At 36.7% G+C, this 18,301-nt stretch overlaps 1 protein-coding gene across 3 annotated transcripts in view; it reads right to left on the reverse strand.

Annotated features, from left to right (window-relative positions):
- The window catches only part of Stk3 (serine/threonine kinase 3), a 369,078-nt gene that overhangs the window by 302,010 nt on the left and 48,767 nt on the right, over window positions 1–18,301 (reverse strand). For all 3 annotated transcript variants that reach the window (XM_023699944.1, XM_023699946.1, XM_023699945.1), the window contains exon 4: window positions 13,141–13,255. In XM_023699944.1, the coding sequence (XP_023555712.1) occupies window positions 13,141–13,255 (115 nt within the window). The remainder of the gene's footprint in view (window positions 1–13,140; window positions 13,256–18,301) is intronic.

The raw sequence follows: 18,301 nt of genomic DNA on the forward strand, positions 1-18,301 counted from the left end.
AGAAGGGAGTTTGAAAGTTGTCGTATACTGTTAAAGATTGTGTGCCCATGTCCTGCCTGAAATACCATGATTGTTTATGAAAAGTATCTTTAATAAAGCTGGATACAGTTTGGCTTGGAAAAAAAAAAAAAAAAAAACTTAACATTCATTTGGGGAGCTATTTTAGAATGGGTGTTTATTTTTATTTTATTTATTTATTTATTTATTTATTTATTTATTTATTGAGATATGGTCTCGCTGTGTAGTTCAGGCTGGTCTTGAGCTCACTTTGTAGCCCAGTCCAGTCTCAAACTCACAATAACCCTCCTGCCTCAGCCTTTGGGATGCTGGGATTACAGGCATGCATTACCATGCCCAACTTTGGAACAGATATTTAAATTATGTTTTGTCCCTGAAGCATTTGTATTTTCTTGACTAGATTTAGCAAATATACATAAACATAAGATTTTTGCCAATCTAGTAACCATTCAACCTTTTTTGCCTAACATATACCACTATCCTTTAAGGAGAATGCTAATTTCCTATCTTCAGATGATGTAATTCTGGTATGAACTTCATCGTAGCTCTAGGTTGGATATATGACTGAGACACAAGCCAGCTAGCACATCACAATCTGATGGCCACTATGATGTATTTATAAAAGGCACAAGGTCCATTCTAAAGTTATGATGCAAAACTATTACTTTTTTTTCAGGATTTCAACAAGAAAGATATAACAGAAAACTACTGTTAGCCCTCTTACAATCTGGAGAGAAGTCTGTGAAAGTAGAATCATTGAAGAAATACCAGTAGAAGAAGGAAAACTAAAGGAATCCTTTCATCTTGAATCAATCATCCACAATGCTAGTACTGCAGAGATTTTTAGTTATTAGCAAATAAATTCCGTTATTCTGGCTTAATCCAAAAAAACTTAGGCAGGGTTTTCTATAACTTTTAAAAAGAGTTAAAACTAATACCAAGTTAATGCCTAAGAGTGGTGATGTTCCTGGAAGAAGAGGGTAAGCATAAGCCGCTAACTCCAGAGGTCATTCCACCTCTAGCACTCATTTCTACTTTCTCCCCTTAAACAAAAGTAATATAATATCTAGAGTCAGGAAGTTGACCAAACATTTTTTTAGTATATGTGCCATCAAGCAAACATCAACCATTTTTAATAAGGAAAACAAATACTTCAAATAAAAGATCTTTTTGCTTTCATTTTCCTAGAACCACCTCCTCTAACTTTTTAAAAAGTTTTATCTCAAATGGTATTAATAGTGCCTTAACATTTCATTTCATAGAACTCTTCAAATGTTTCAGGTTTCCATTCCATGATATAATCACATGTAACAATGACCAAAACCCCTTCCTGCAACATTCATGGTGTAGACAAACTTGAGGAATATGCAGCAATCTCTGAAATCCTTAAATCTCAAGGCTAATAAGTAAGCCAACAGATAAAACTATACATTGATTCAAGCCTAATATTCCAATTTCATTACAAATTCTCTTTCCATAAAAGCATACAATGTAACAGGGCTCTTGGGTATTCAAAATGAAGAGAACACCAGGAAATCTCCCCTCTACAACTCAGCATTGTACCTCATCCCGCCCAAAAGAGTAAAGATGAGATATAAAATACTTAAGATTTTAAACAATAAAAATTTATGGGATTTTTTTCCAGAAACATATAAATCTTTTGTTCAACATAAAGTACATTAGGAAATATAACTAAAATATTTTAACAATTCTTACATATAAGAGCAGAGAGGCTGTCTTTCATGAAATCTGGATTGCACATGTCTGGCAAAGAAAAAAAGATCAATAATCTATCATAAAGTCCCACAACTAGTGATTTAAAATGAAGGCTTTCACTACTTACACCATATGTAAATATGCATATATACATGCTGCTTATAATCCCTTTATCTGCAGAGAACTGATACTCTACTGTGAAAATGGCCAGTGGGTAGACATTTTAAAATCCTTTCCCACATGAAAAGACTCCTGAAAAAGATCAGAAGACCAAAAAAAAAAAAGCACTCAATACATAAGGAGCTGTAAATCTAGTAGAAACTAGTATCTATTACACAAAGAAGAACATGTAAAAAAGTGACAATTTGCTTCCAATTGTCTGCTTTGACAACATTCTTGTACAAATCTCACTGTACAACTGTGCTGTGATTTCTCAAAGGTTTAGAAAAGAAAAGCAGATGGATCCCAAAGTTCATACATAGTTGACTAAAAGAGATTATCAAACTATTCCTCAAAGTAGTTATAAGTAGCTATATTAATTCAAACTCCTAAGACTATGAAAGTATATACAGTATGCATATGATGGGGGTGTTATTAATAACATTGACTCAGGTATAAGAACTAAACTCAATTTATAATTAATTATTTGTTTCTCTCTGAAATTTGATGAAACTGATAGAGAATTTTTTTTAAACAAAATGAACAATGAAAGAACATCTTATAAATTTGGGGGTAATTTCTACAGAAGAAGTCAAAATTAAAAGTAAGCAAAGAAAGGGTCTGAGACAAAAGGACTGATCTCATAAGTGTGCACCAGAGAAACTTCCAAACTTAGAATGACAAGGAGAGAGGACAGAAGCGAAAAGAAGAACGGAAAGTTCAGGACTTCCATGGAAGCTAGAAAGAAGAAAATTAAACAAGAATTAGTTCTTGTCACCAATATGCCCTACTCCCAAGTATATGCTGAGAATATATTTTCTGACATTACTTCCTAGAACAAAATAAGACAAAGGAGAAAGAAGACCGCTGTCTAAAGAAACTGAAATGAACAGCCTTTTGCCAGGAGCTTCCCTGTAAAAGCAAGCTCCCAGCTCATCCACCTTCACATTAGGCATGTCAATCAGAAAGCATTATCCCAGTGCTTCCAGTGAGAGCTATAGCTATGAGCCTTCCAGTCCCAAAGGCAGCACCAGGATAAAGTAAGTGAAATTGTAGCACCAGAGGAAACAGAAATAATTCAAGAAAATAACATTTTTAACAACCTATTATTCTTAGAGCAATTTGAAAAATTCTTGCATTTATGTATCAGCATCACTATGCTACAGAAAAGGAATCATCAATAAAAGTTCTTATAAATTACAATATAACTGTTAAAAGTTCAGTTAGAAGAATGAGAAAATAGAATAAACCACTCACACTACCTCCGCCCCCCAAAAAAGGTTTAAAGACAAAAAATTTTTTGGAGAGTCAACCACTCAAGGAATAAAATATACAGGGAAATTATCAAAGAAAAATTTCCAAAGCTGAAGAAAGACAAGTGTTTATATTAAAAGAAACTATTTAAAGGCAAGCATAAACAATATAAAGAACTCACACCCTAAGCACATCCTTTTGAAATATCCTGCTCCTTGTGAAACAGAACTGAAAATTTTTCAGAGTGGGATAAAAGTCTATAACATTGAGGAAAAAATTATTTTCTATTCAATATTCTGCATAGGCTATCAACCAAATACAAAAGCAAATTAAAGACATTTTAGATATGCAAAGTCTTGAATAGTTGATCTCTTACTCTTCTAGTATAAAGAAGATAGTTTAGGGAGAATACAAAACAAAGGTAAAAACCAAGGAAACAGGAAATATATAAGAAAATGATGGCACTAACCAAAGAATCCAGTGAAAAGAAATCCCAAGGATGCAGCTGTACAGCAGACCTAAAAAGCAATGAGTCTACATTAGAACAAGAAATCAGGAAGCCCTAAAGAATGTCATCTCAAAGAAGTATCATATACATTTCAAGAAACAGATAAAATGAATAGAAACCTAAAAGACATCTAAAAAATGATTTTAAAAAAAGCGCATACTACTCTTGTCAACATGGGAAAAAAAGGAAAAAATTTATGCAAAAACACGTCCTAAAATATGGCAATGATTTTGATCATAGATATGAGAAAAACAATACATCTAAACCAAATGATGGGCACATTCTCTTTTGGGTAACTTATCGGGTATTACAGAGGGCCTTTAGAGATAGAAATATAATTTTAGTATGTACTTGTTCCCTCTTCTAAGATGTCCTCTGCCTCCTCTTGTTTGGCTTATTTATCCATTCAATCATTCAACAAATATTTCCTAGGAATATTGGCAAATTTGGATATGCCAAGAACTGTTCAGAAGCTAACCAAATGGGGGAGGGAGGCTCTGACATTTTGAAGTTTGTTTTGCTGACTCCTACTCTTTCAAGAATCTGCTAAGCAATTTTTTTCCTCTAAACTAACTAGGCTAAGTGCTTCTCCTCCTAAAGAACTTGTTACTTTACAGAACTCAGTTTAGGTTTTTATATAGCTATAGCTCATACACACTTATTACCTCATCTACTATGTAGATCATACAAAACCAGCAACATTTATTAGTGTCATTTGTTCGTCCAGTGAGGTACACTGGGCCTAGATCAAGAAATGTGTTTTGAATCTTTCTATTCAACTGACAATGTAAAATAAAGCTGTTAGGTTGAATGGAAAGTACTATCCAAAGGCCAACAGGTGAGGAAACTGAAGTCGTCGTCAGTTAAATGACTTTCCCCAAAACGAGAAATTTAGTTTGCAGAAAAGCCAAAGTTAAAATTCACAGTGTTGAAAATCTGGACTTACACTATTTCTACTATACTAGGTTGAATTAAAACAAATGCCAAATCAAAAAGTATGCCTAAATGAGAGAGAATAACCTCAGGCAACTTCTTAACATGGTTCCAAACATACAATAAGCATCTAAGACACAGACTCTATTTCTTCCATATGTGAAAGCATAACTTTACAATTACGAAAGATCATTTTGAAAGCCTCTAATCAAAAATATAATCTATCTTTTAAAAAAGCTTCAATTTCACAGAGTTGTACATTTCTACATTGCAGTATATATCTAAAATGAATAAATGTGTGGCTGGTAAATGGCATTTAATATAAAATGTTTTTAAAACTTTTTCTAACAAAGACAACTTCAAATGTTATTCCCATAAATACATTGAACTTTTTTTAAACTGCTCAAAAAATACCTCCATTAATTTACATTAACAAAAAAAAAACAAAACTGAAGATCTCTTTTTTATAAGACAAAGAAGTTCTATGGTTAGTGTTATTAAGACACACCTTTTTAAAGACAAGCCAAGGCAAGGATCTGAGCTCAATCCCCAGTACTGCATGCCACACAATCCCCAGAACCCCCAGCATGTCATGCCAGCCCAAAGAGGTATGGTGGCACACACCTATAAACCCAGCGCTGGGGAGGCTAAGACAGGAGGATCACTACATGTCTGTACTGCGCAGGGAGACCCTGAATCAAATAAATAAATAAATAAATAAATAAATAAATAAATAAATAAATGTGCCCATGGACCTTCATTTGAAAACATTAATCACACTAATACCATATAAATTACAATTTATTCACAAAAATACACCAAATACCCAGGGATATAGCTCAGCGGCACAAGCACCTGCCTGCCAAAATGCAAAGGTGAACTTGATCCCCAGTACCAAAAATAAACAAATAAATAAACACCAAATAGCTGGGAACAGAACAAATAGCCAAAGAAATGTTTTAATTCAACCAACAGTTATCAAAGGCTTGCTAGATGTCAGTACCTACTCCAGGCACTTGGAATATTTCCAAGACAAAATCATTAAAAATTTGGTGAAAGCAACCACCATTATTCTTCCAAATACTAAGGCTGACTAAATTTGATTTCCAAGTGTAGGATAACATAGCTGAGTTTTCTATAAACAGATTTCATTCAATTTAAAGAGATAGTCAAAAATACTTTATAAAAATGTATTATAAACTTTAATAAAAGTAGGTATTAAATTTATATATAACACTTTAAGCTGTGTTTGTGAGCCAGATTTTTAAAAATATGGAATTTAAGTCACTATGATACTTTAGTGATGGCTCCCCCAATACTAACAAACCAAAAGAATTCAATGACAGTGATTTTTCACTCATAGCACAACCAGGAGTCTCAGAGAAACCCACTGGAATATAAGAGTTTCACTTTCATCCATATTCTATACTATTGCCAATATCTGCCACAATTACTATTCATAACCATCTTACCTGCCAATTCAGTCAGTGTTCTGCGCACATCATTAGCCCTTATATAGACATAATCTCTACCTCTTACAACACAGCATCAATAAGCCCAATTAACCCCCATATCCTTCCCCAAATGTTTCACAAAGAAGGAGTACAGGTCAAATTTTGAAATTCATTCTTTAACATCTATGCTGACAATAGTTCATGTTTAAAAAATAATATGTAAAGAATTGTCGGGGGCCGGGGAGATGGCTCAGTGGAATAAGTGCTTCCCTGGCAAGCGCAAGGGCCTGAGTTCATTCCCCAGTTCCAACAACAACAACAAAAAAAAGAATTGTCCAGCAAGTCCCACAAACTGATCAAAAAAGATCAACAACAGGTAAAAGACAAGACACAAAAAGGAAACAAAATAGTGAACACATATACCAAACAAAAGACATTCAGCCCGGCCAGTACTCCAAAGAAGCAAATGATAATAAAAATTAAAATAATTGTAGCTACCAATTATTGGGCTCTTTATGTAACAATATGTAATAAAGAAATATTCAATTAATTAATCAATAAATTACAACACAAACAACAAACTTTCCAGAAAAACAAGAAATTTTCAAGTAAGAGATGATATTTTAAACTAGGCATTCATGAATGTAAATTTACTATGATTGAAAGTGAAAAGAACACAAATTGGGGAAGATGATAAAGAGCAGGCACAAAATCACCAAAATATGAATTCAGCTTTTATTGTAAGAGTTAATTCTTACTACAAAGCTGAAATTTATAGTCCATAAAAGAGTGACAAGTTATATAACTTTGCACACAGAATGGAGGAGGCAATTTTAAAAAACTACTTATGTTTCAGGCAAAGAAATAGTGACAAGTGTTTTTTAACAACATGTAACTTGTCCAAATTTGTTTTTACCCTGTACTTTAAATTTTTAAATTTGAAGGAAACAACTGATCAAAAGCAGGCAAGTGGTGCTAAGTTTAAAATGAAGAATCATTTTTCCCTAATGAGATTCCTTTCAAAGATAAGCATAATTTCACAAAGGCATTACTTTTATTTTTAACCTAGGTGGTAGTTCAAGAGTCATTGCTCTGAATAATTTTTTTTAATTTAAGACCCATTATCAATATCACCCAATATTTTCTTTCTTCTCTATAATGAATGAGACATGGTATATGTAAAAAAAAGTCTAAATTCAAAAGAAATGTTTTTAATCACGTAATCTCAATTATCTAGCCTATGGTCAACGTTTGCTATTAAAATAGCTGTGATCTAAAGTATATACAGAATAGCTCAGCGGATTAAAGTGCCTGCAAGCAGGCGCAGTGTCCAGGAGTTCAATCCCCGGGCCTGCAGTGCCGGCCCGCCCTCAGGGCACACTGAGAAAGGCAATTGAGACTGGCGTGGTGGTGTGGGCCTGTAATCCCAGCTCTCAGGAAGCTGTAAACAGGCAGATCACTGCGAGTCCAATCTAGTAGTAAGACCCTGAATACTCTATAGACCCTTCCCTAAAATACAAAAATAAATAAATAAATAAAGTATATACAAAATCAAGTGAGCTAAGTTTAAGAACTGAACAGGACTAAATTGTATCAAAGCAACATTCGCCTCTGAGGTTACTTGAGCACCAATCTCACCTCATTCTCAACATGTATTTTTACTGTTTTTATTCTCAATTTCAAAATAACCACAAAAATGATTTCAATCCTGTTTTTTCTAATTTATGAAGATTAAAGTTGTTAATAAAGTTTTATTGTGAATCAAGAGGGAAAGAGGGTTTAAAAAGGAGATGGGAATGGGGGGAAAAAAAGAGGAATCAAGATACATCATGTGGACTCAGGAGACAGTTCGGCGGTCTAAGCACCTGCCTGGCAAGCACAAGGACCCAGGTTAAATCCCCAGTACCACATGCCATGCCAGCCCAAAAATCCCAGGTGTACCAAACCAGCCACTGAAACTGGGCGTGGCAGCACAAGCCTGTAATCCCAGAACTGAGGAGGCTGAGACAAGAGGATCACTATGAGTCCAAGATGCGTAGCAAGACCCTGTACCAAATGAATCTTTTATAATTAGGAATATCATGTAGAGATATAAACTCCCTATAATAAATGTGGTCACTATGCATACCTAAATTGCACAAAAAAACTTATACAAAATAAACACATAAAGTTTTAAACCCACAAACCATACCTAAATTAATTTTAAAGAGGTAATCACTGGAAAAGTCATTTCAGTGGCTCTATTAGACATTCCACATGCCAGAGTAAAAGCAGATGCAGGTGATGTCTGAGAAGTCCCCATCAAGAAACGGATGCATGGAATTCAGTAACGAGAACAAAGCTCTTAAATGACTATCTAGATTAAGTAGCCATTTGACAAGAACCTTATTATATAAGACTTTATGAACTGAATTAAAAGAAGAGTAGTTGGATAGAAAGTAAACAAGCGAATGACTAACTCATAAAATCAAGCAAGACAATCAAAAGGGGACCAAAAGCAAAGGGGACTGAGCAACACTGAATAACAAGATATATAAAAGTAATACTCATATCACAATTAACTAGAAAATATAATTTAAAAACATCATTCATGGTAGCAATAAAAATGCCCAAATCTCTACAAACAAATCAAACTTAAAATACACAAAATTTTCAAGATTTATTAGGACACCTAAAGATAAAAGCAGAGATACAGGATGACCATAATGGCAAAATAACCATCAACCCAAATTAATCCAGAGAGTTAAATGTAATTATCACAAAAGCCCAGTAAGGCTTTTTGTGGAATTTGACAACTTAGTCTAAAAGTCATGTAGGAAGTGAAAAAAAACAAAGACAAAGTAACTTATAAGCTAGATATCAAACATGAAACAGACGAATCAATGTAACAACTCGTACAATGAACCCAAAAAAAAGTCAGGTATCTATAGAGAATCTTACAGTAGGCTTATACATCAGTTGGAAAGGGTGGTTATAAAATGAGATTTCTACACAGAAAATAAAAAGGATCCCTTCCTGATATCACCCACAAAAGTAAACAAGACACAAGACCAAACTGTTAAAAAATTCAAGCTGAAAAGCCTTGCACTTCTAGTAATGATATACTAGATAATTCAGACCACTCTCTTGCTGAGAGAACTAAAACATCTGGACAAACTATATTTCAAAGTCTGTCTGAAGACCAATAAAGATACAACAGCAGTGCCTGCAGTCAAGATCTGAGGAAAGAAAACCTAAGAGGTAAGCCTAGCAACAAGGGCCACTTCTCTCAAGGTATCTGTAAATTATGGAATAGGGATCAAGAAGCTTAGCAGAGCAAGCTTTTGAATGTCTCATAGGACAAAGAGAACAAAGACTGGAAACCAAAACCCGCCAAGAAATTGAATACCATAATACTAAAGGAGTATATTCTCTAAGGGGAGATCAAAGCCCAAATTCAAGTTGTCAGTAACTCTGATTAGATTACAGCAATCTATAGATTATGAAGTTCTAGCTACCAGGTAGAAACAAAATGGTAGAAAAAGGTGCCATCATTCATCACAATAATCTGTTATTTTTTAGATAATGTCTATCACTCTTTCAAAGATAACCAGGCACAAAGAAACAAATATGTATGCAAACCAAGATAAATAATGGAAATAGACACATAGGAGATTGAGAAAATGAAGACTACAGTAGGTTCTATGAAATAAAGGATAGGCTTTTTAATTTTTGTATGGAGTTGGGAGACTTTTAAAAATAATTGAATAGAAATTCTAGAATCTAAACACTAAAATTTAAAATTCAGTGGATGATTTACAAGCAGATTAGATACTTGAAAAGAAAGAACTAGTGAAGATGCATTAGAAAAAATAAGAATGGAGGAGAAAAAAGAAATCTGAAACAGTACATAAAGAAAGGAAGAAAAACTAAATTACACATAATTTGAAGCCCAGAAAAATCGAGAGACTGGACCAAATATATTGCTTAAAGTGATAATAATTGAGTTTTCTAAAACTGACTGTAAATATTAAGATGCAGAAACAAGATGTAATAAGAACCCCACAGTGATAAATGCCAAGTACAGTACATCAAAGTAAAGAGTTTGAAACCCAAATGTAAGTCTTAAAAGCCATGAGAAAAAAAAAAAAAAATGATAAGATTACCATCAACAAAGCAACAGCACGATTTATCAGTAAAGACAAAGGAAACTAGATGATTATGAAGCAATATCTTCAAATACTAAATGAAACTGCCAATTTAAAATTCTTTACAGTTTAATTATATAGTTCAAAAATGTAGCGAAGTATACTTTCATCTAAAAAACAAACAAACAAACAAAAAAAAGACCTAGTCACCATTTTACCTACACATAAGGAAATATAAATAGAAGTTCTACAGGCAACTTGGAAATGTAAAAGGGAACAAACAGCAATACGATGCATAAATAGAGTACACAGATAAACAGGAATACTGATAATACAAAAAAATGATTCCTTATACTATTTAAAAAGTATGTACTGAAGAATAAAGCACATAACAAAAAGCAAGAAAGCACATAAACCCTTAAAAAAAAGCTTTCATAGTCTTAAGAAAAGATTTGTGGGGCCAAGGAGATGGCTCAGTGGAATAAGCGATTACCTGGCAAGCACAAGGGCCTGAGTTCAATCCCCGGTTCCACAAAAAAAAAAAAAGAAAAAGAAGAAAAGATTTGTTTTATGACCATGAAAACAACTTCAAGAGTGAATTTTATACCTGTTGAATAGATGAATGACAACTATTTCAACTAGTCACACTCTTGAAAGCTAGTCAGTCAGTAACAACCATGCCTTTGAAATTCAGATAAATCAAGATTATCATTTCAGTGAACATTCCCATAAAATAATGAAATATTTGCAATGTCTGAGTATTTAAAGAAAAGAGAGAGAAAGAGATGATACATATCCTTGAGAACTTGTTTGGAGATTTTAGCAGGGAGTACAGCTACTCACATACCCTTGACCAGGGAAAACAGTCCTCCTCCATGGAGTAGAGGTGGGCTAGTCGTCCTCTTACACTTACCATCCAGCTTCTGCAGGAATGCATATGGAGCAGTGAGGAAGGAAGGGGACACCCCCTTAGCCAACGAGATCAGCTGAATCAACCCTAGCACCTAATGGGGTAACAGATGTCTGAGCCACATCACCCTCACATCCAACACATATCCTTATATGGCTCACCTTAACAATAATGATACTCTTTAGAGTATAGATAAACAATGAGGAATGTCCTCATGATGCAAAAGAAAGATGTTAATGTTCTTGAGATCTTACAGGTGTTGTCATCAAAGCAACAAACTTTGATTCCTGGCCAATCTCTTGTGTAGCTTTGGATATTTTTTCATATATAGTAATTAGAATTTTTCTCATGCCACCCTATAACCAAGGACAACTGTTCTGTGACAACTATTAGACTATGCCTAATGTGTAACTCCCAACACACTTAGTAAACTGTTTTCTAGTGCAGAATATGAAGCGGTAAAATCTTTCTTTGATAACTGGTGAAGAGAATTTTTGAGAATAATGATTACAAACACTCCTATCCTATCTTTAGGAACTACAGGATACATCCACATCTTGTAAATAATGACAATAAGAAATAAATTTCCTGGATCAAAGACTCCTATGCATTTAAAACAGTAGCATTAATGCCCAAAAACATAAAAAGAGATATTTTTCTCCTGCTTTTACTTTACATTCCTATTTAATAATCTTAAATACCAAATTCATTGAGTTTAGCCCTGAAATGATTTTAAAAATTTTCTAACTGGAGTACAATTATTTTGAATTAAAGCATTGTTCTGGCCACTTCAGTCATCTTATTTACATAAATGCTAGTTAAGCACCACAGAAATTCTAAAATATGTAATTAGAATGTCACAGATCACTTAATCCATTCTGTCAAACCAGGGATTACTTTAACTTCTGTTTCACATCCTTTACAAAGAAATCCTATTTACTAACAGACAAAAAAATTAGTAGGATAAATTTACAGTGTATTTCCCCAATCAAACTTTAAAATGATTCTGGTTAACCACAAATTGACTCAAGCAGCTAAGTATTTTTTTCTGACTGTATTTTACTGAAATGTGTCTGACAACATATAATAATGTCAGATAGTAATTGAATTACTGTTCTAGCGAGTTACAAATCATTCCACTATTCTTCTTAGGCACTCACACATAAAAAAGGTCACTATAGTACTAAAATACTGTCAAAAAAAAAAAAAAAAATAGACAAACTGCTAGTCTAAAGTAAAATATTTTGCAAATACTGCACCCTTCCTACTTATGGTTAAAATATAGCCATTAAAGCTTTTATTAAGTAACATATCACTATGCTGATTTCATGAAAATAAAAACATGAATAATCTAATTCTACAAATTTTAAATATCTGGATGTTTGTGAAAATAAATACAAAATATTTTTTTCTTTTGATTTAATTGTTTGTTTGTTTGTTGGTGATATTAGAGACTGAATCCAAGACTTTCATACTGAGCTACAATCCCAGGCTTTTTAAAAATTTTATTTAGAGATAGGTTCTTGCTAGGTCAATAAACTGCTCAGGCTGGGCTCCAACTTGGAATCTTCTTGTCTCACACTCCTAAAGTACTGAAATTACAACCATGCCACATTTACCCAACTCAACTGTTTTTAAATATTCAGTAACATGTAATTTCTTCAATTACTTGCCAATTGTTGATTATAATACAGAAAAATTACAATAAGGAAATATCAGGAATATTATGATTTTTAAAAATAAAATTCTAGCCATAATATAATAAGCTTACATTAATAAAACACACACAAATACTGATCCAAATGAATACAAAAAGTATCATGGTAGTTCCTTAGGGACTTACTAAAAATTATTCTAATCAACAAACAATCATACAGTTCTTAAATTTATCACAGACAGACACGTGGCTGGTTCTCAGATCTCATTTTAAATCTCTTCAATCACTTAAAAGATTTTTCTTTTTCACGTTAATATTTTATTTGTAACAAAATACTAGCTGGTCAGAGTCTAAAATAGGAATCTTTAGAAACAGGATTAGAAAAACAATTTTAAAATACTTACTGTCTTGTTTCGTAATCTAATTATGTCTGAGACAGAGCCAGCTCCACAGTACTCCATAACAATCCAAAGGTCTGTGTTCTTAAAGTAACTGCCATAGTACTTTACAACATATGGGCTAAAAAAAAAACAGAGACAATTACATTTAGTTAATTCCCAAGAACCATTTTTTCTTAAACCCAATATGGAGTATTTTCAATATTTCATAATGCTCCAGTAAGTAAACTTAATTTCTATTGTACACTGAATTGTCTATATCTAGAGTTCACCAACTGTGTATAATTAGGCTTCAATTCATGGATGGAATTTAACAGGATTATAAACCAGAGGAGGCACAAATGTTTTAAGTGATTCCCAAGGAAAATAACACTTTATTTTGGCAAAGAACTTACTATTTAACATAAGGAACGAATGAAAATATTTTCTTTTAATGAGAACATTTTAAACATAAATCTTCTAAAGGATTTTATATGCAGTTAAATATTAATATTCAACTTTAAAAATTATTAATGTATAATGCTACACAACCACTCAACTTTAAAATTATGAATACACACACCTCATATATAGATACATTTAGATATACACCATTTATAGAGATACTATCAAAAAGAGAAAGTTGAAAGGAAGGTATCAGAGAAGAGCTCCCAGCAAAGCCTAAACAATTTTAGCTAAGTCTTAGAATAAAAAGTAAAGAAAACTGGATGGAGCTGAAGGCTCTGAACTAAATAGGTAACTACTGGGTCAGAATTCAATTTTCTCCTTTTTTTTTTTTAATTGGAACTGGGGATTGAACTCATACTCTTGTGCTTACCAGGGAAGCGCTTATTCTACTGAGCCATCTCCCCAGCCCCAATTTTGTCTTATTCATACTGTTCCTCATAACCAGTTGCACACACTTGCTTCCCATAGACATAGTTTTCTCTTCCATGTTAATCTATGCTCAATACAGTTGGAAGGTTACTTTCTCCCCCCCCCCCCAAGTGAAAAATCTTTATTGCGAAGTTTCCTGTGGTGACACTCCCTCCTGAGCTGGATCCCAGCTAAGGAGGCTGAGGCAGGAGGTCACAGGTGAGCCCCAGCCTGGGCAACTTAGTGAGACCTGTCTAGAAACTTTTCTCAAGGGCTGAAAACATAGCTCAGAGCAAACACTCTGGGTTCATTCTCTTGTTAACAAACAAACATACAAACAAACCTTCTATGCCAGCTATGATGATCATTAAAATTTAGAAGTACAGCTTTTAACGGTGTCCAGGTAATAACGTTCCCTTTGCTGCACCAGCAAAGCTGTCGAATGCCCACCCTGCAGGTACAGACGCGATGCTCCCTTCGCCGCGCCCTCCTGGGTGTTGGTGGGGAAAGCACGCTGCTGCTTGCTGCAGCCACCTAGACCCTAGAGTACCTTCTCTAGTAATCCTTTCAAAGAGGGTACATGGCAAACAAATCTTCTGAATTCATCAATATCAATAAATGTTCTTGTTTGGCCCTCAAAATCAAAGGCCAGTCTGGCTGGGTACCGGATTTGCGGGTGGAAGCCGTTCTCATGCATGAGTCTCACGATGTTGCACCACTGGCTCCGGGCGTCCAGGCGTCCAGCGTGCTCAGCGAGAAGTCTGCCATCAGCCGGATCCTCCAGCCCACGTAGGTCACCTCTCTCTCTTGTGAGGCCTTCAGGATCTTCTCTCTCTCACTGGGTCTCAGAATGTCACCAAGATGTGTCCAGGAGTGAGCTTTCTCTCATCCACCTTGCTGGGGACTCGCTGAGCACTGACGATCTCAAGCCTTGAGCTCCTCCTCAGCTCTGAAAAGTTTTCTTTAATGATTTGTTTAATTATGTCCTCTGCCTCGTTCGCTTTGTTATCTTTTTCTGGGACTCCCATCACACGGACGTTGGAGCTTCTGAATTCGTCTTCTCGGATGTGAAGTTTCTCATTATTCAGTAGCTGCCTGGACATCTGCGCTGTGTCCCTGGAGGCCTCTTCCACTTGGCTGTTCAGACAGCTCACTCTTTCCTGGGCTACCTTGCGGTGCAGGTTGTCTATCGAATGCTTAACTTCCATGACATTGGGGCAACATTTCCTTCTGTGCTCCATCTCCTCTTGTATCTCTCTGAAGATGCCCACCACGCTTCTTCTGAAGTTTTCTTCTGTTTCCTGGATTAAGGCTATTTCTTCAGACATCAGCTCTTTCATCTGCAGAGTCTTGTTCCTCTCTTTGTTTTCCCTAAAAACTTGGTGATTTCTGATGAAGCACTTGGATTTGCCCGTGAACACGTTTTGTGCTCACTGGGACTTCACTCTAGTAATTTCCAGAGAGCACTGTGATGCAAAGTCAGATGGAAAACTTCGATTCCTTGACCTCTGGAAGCAGCCATTTCCTGCAGCTTGGCCTTGTGCTCCCCCTGGGTCTGCACCGGCCTTTCCTTCTGCTGACTACAGGCAAGTCCCTCTTGCAGCACTGAGGCCCCCTTCTCCCTCTGTCCTTGGGCTTCCTCCTCCATCCTGCTCCTCCCCTGTCTCAGAGTTTCCTTTTCCCTCCTTGTCAGTCTCTGAGTTTTCTTCCTCCCCCCAGGATTCTTCCTCTTCCTCCTCCAGCCACATCCCTTCCTCCTCCCCCTCCTCTTCTTCCTCCTCCCCCCACATCCCTTCTTCCTCCTCCTCCTCCTCTCCAGAGCTCTCTTCTTCCTCCTCTGCTAGCCATAAGTCCTCCTGCTCCCCCATCTTGGGGCTTTCCTTTCCCTCCCACTCCAAAGACGCTGAGCTCCCCGCCTGAGCCCCAGTCACCCTCACCTCTTTAATGAACAGCAAGTTAAAGCCCTCACTCGCTGGGTCTCCAGCTCCACACTTTGAGGCTCTTAGAGGGTTCTCCCCCTTTCTTTGAATCCCACGTTGCCATCCTTCTCCGCGTGAGTTTGCACTCCGTGGGAAAGCATCTTTCAGCAAATCTCTCATGAAAGCTTTCTGGCTGGCAAAGCACCTGAGGCTCTTGCAGGTCTGAGAAGGCCTGGACTTCACCACTGCATTTAAATGCCAGTTCAACCTTGCATAGAAACTTAGGGTCAAAACCGTTTTTTCCCAAAACGCAGAAGATGTGAGCCCACTGCCTGCCGACTTCCGGCGTTGCGGACAAGTCAGCCGCCAGCGTCAAGGCGGCACCCTCAGCCCCTGGCCGGCCTTCTTCTTCTGCAGCCCGCTCTTCCTTCCTCGGGTCTGCGAGGGTTCTTCCTGCTCCCGTTTCCTCCGCTGACTCTCGCTCTCCGGCCTCTCCTTTCCGAAGGTCTCCCAGGGCCTCACGGCCTCTCTGTCCCTCGTTCCTGGGCGAGGCTGCTCCCGCACTCCTTCTGACTTGGCCCCGTGGAGGGCGCGCCTTCCCTTGGCCCCCACGGCCCACGCGAGCTGTGTCCACGCTCTTCCCTCCCCCCCCCCCCCCCGCGCGCACCTGGTTTTCTTCTGGAACTCAAGCTTTCGGCATCCTCGCCTGCGCTGGCATCCTCCGTCTTCTCTACCAACGACGTTGAACCTTTTACTTTTTGTCTCTCCTTTCTGCGCCAGGAGCTCTCTGCACTTTTCACTGAGGGTGTTGTGATTTTTGCTTCCATAAGTTTCCTTATGAAAGTCTGCATCACCTCTTCAAACTCGAGCTCATTCCTGTCACCTTCGGTGGCATCCTCAGAAGCTCCTGCCCTCTTGGTGGAAGCCTTTCCTCCCCTCCTGTGCCCTTCTTCCTTTGCTGGTCTTGCCAGCTTGGGTTGAACCCTGGGCACCATGGCTGTGCTGTCAAAGCTGGTTTTCTCTTTTGGAATAGTAGATATGTGTATATCCACTGAATAGACGTCTTAATTCAAATTTTTAAAAAAATGTCACCTGTCCCTGCACCTGGCCAGAGCTGCTCCGCACTGGGCATGGCTAGGAGAGGCTACTTTCTTTAAAGCAAGAAAAATAAACTGATCACACTGCTCCCCTACTTTAAAAAATTAAAAAATTAAAAAAAAAAAAACTCCAATGGCCCTCTGTCATCCAAAGAAAAAGTCTAAATTGTTTCATATCAATTCAAAATCTTTCAAAAGCTACCTCTTTACCCATGTCTCTCATCACTTTCCATCTTATGTCATACATTTTCAAACATACTCAACTTTTCCTAGGTGCTGGGAATGGAAAGTACATATTAGAAATTTAAATATGTTCACTTGAGCCAGGTGTGGTAGTACACATCAGTAATCCCAGCACTTGAGACTGACATGGGAGGATCCCTGAGAGTTCAAGCCCACCCTGGACTACAAAGTGAGTTCAAGGGCAGCCTGAACTGCATAATGAAACCCTGTCTCAAAAGATGAAAAAGAAGTTCACTTGTACCATTTAACAAAAGTATTTGTTTAAAACAAATTAAACTAACAGAGGCTCAGAACTTCAAGCATAAGAAACATAAAAATGCTTTTTTATACATACGTCTTTGAGGTACTTCTTTTTTCTTAAGAAATTTATTTATTTATTTTTGCGTCTAAGACAGGTCTCACTGTGCAGTTCAGGCTGGCCTTCAGCTCACTTTGTAGCCCACAATGGACTCAAACTTGCAACAATCCTCCTGCCTCAGCCTCCCGAGTGCTGGGATCACAGGCATGTGCCAACATACCTGGCTCAAGGTATGAGTACTTGTGCAGAAACATTTAATACAAGTAGTGCTCTTACCCCTGCATTTACATCAAAACCTGTGACCAGTCTAACACCTACAAGTTCTGATGCAATAAGTCTTTTCAAAGTTTTACAGGTAGCTGAAGTAGAGCCAAAGTTGAGCTTTACTTCAGAAGACACTCTATCACTCAGGAAAAAGAACTTTAAATATTACCTTTCTCATTTGGAATTCTGAAAGAAACAGTGAAATCAAGATTATGTTCACTGAGAAGTATATAAAAATGAGTATCTTATCTTGCCATATATATAATCAGTAATGCTGAGGGTAGGATTGGCAACTTTTACAAAAATTAAGGAAGTCACCCTTCAGAAGTTTATCAAGAGCCAGACATGGTAGCGCGCACCGTAACCCTAAACACTTGGGAGCCTGAGGTAAGAGGGTTGCCCTGAGTTCAAGGCCAGCTTGGAATACACAGTGAGTTTAAGGTCAGCCTGAGCTACATAGCAAGAACCTGGCAAAAAAAAAAAAAAAAAAA

Source organism: Octodon degus, unplaced genomic scaffold (genome assembly GCF_000260255.1).
Source record: "Octodon degus isolate 3935 unplaced genomic scaffold, OctDeg1.0 scaffold00118, whole genome shotgun sequence".
NCBI lineage: Eukaryota > Metazoa > Chordata > Mammalia > Rodentia > Octodontidae > Octodon > Octodon degus.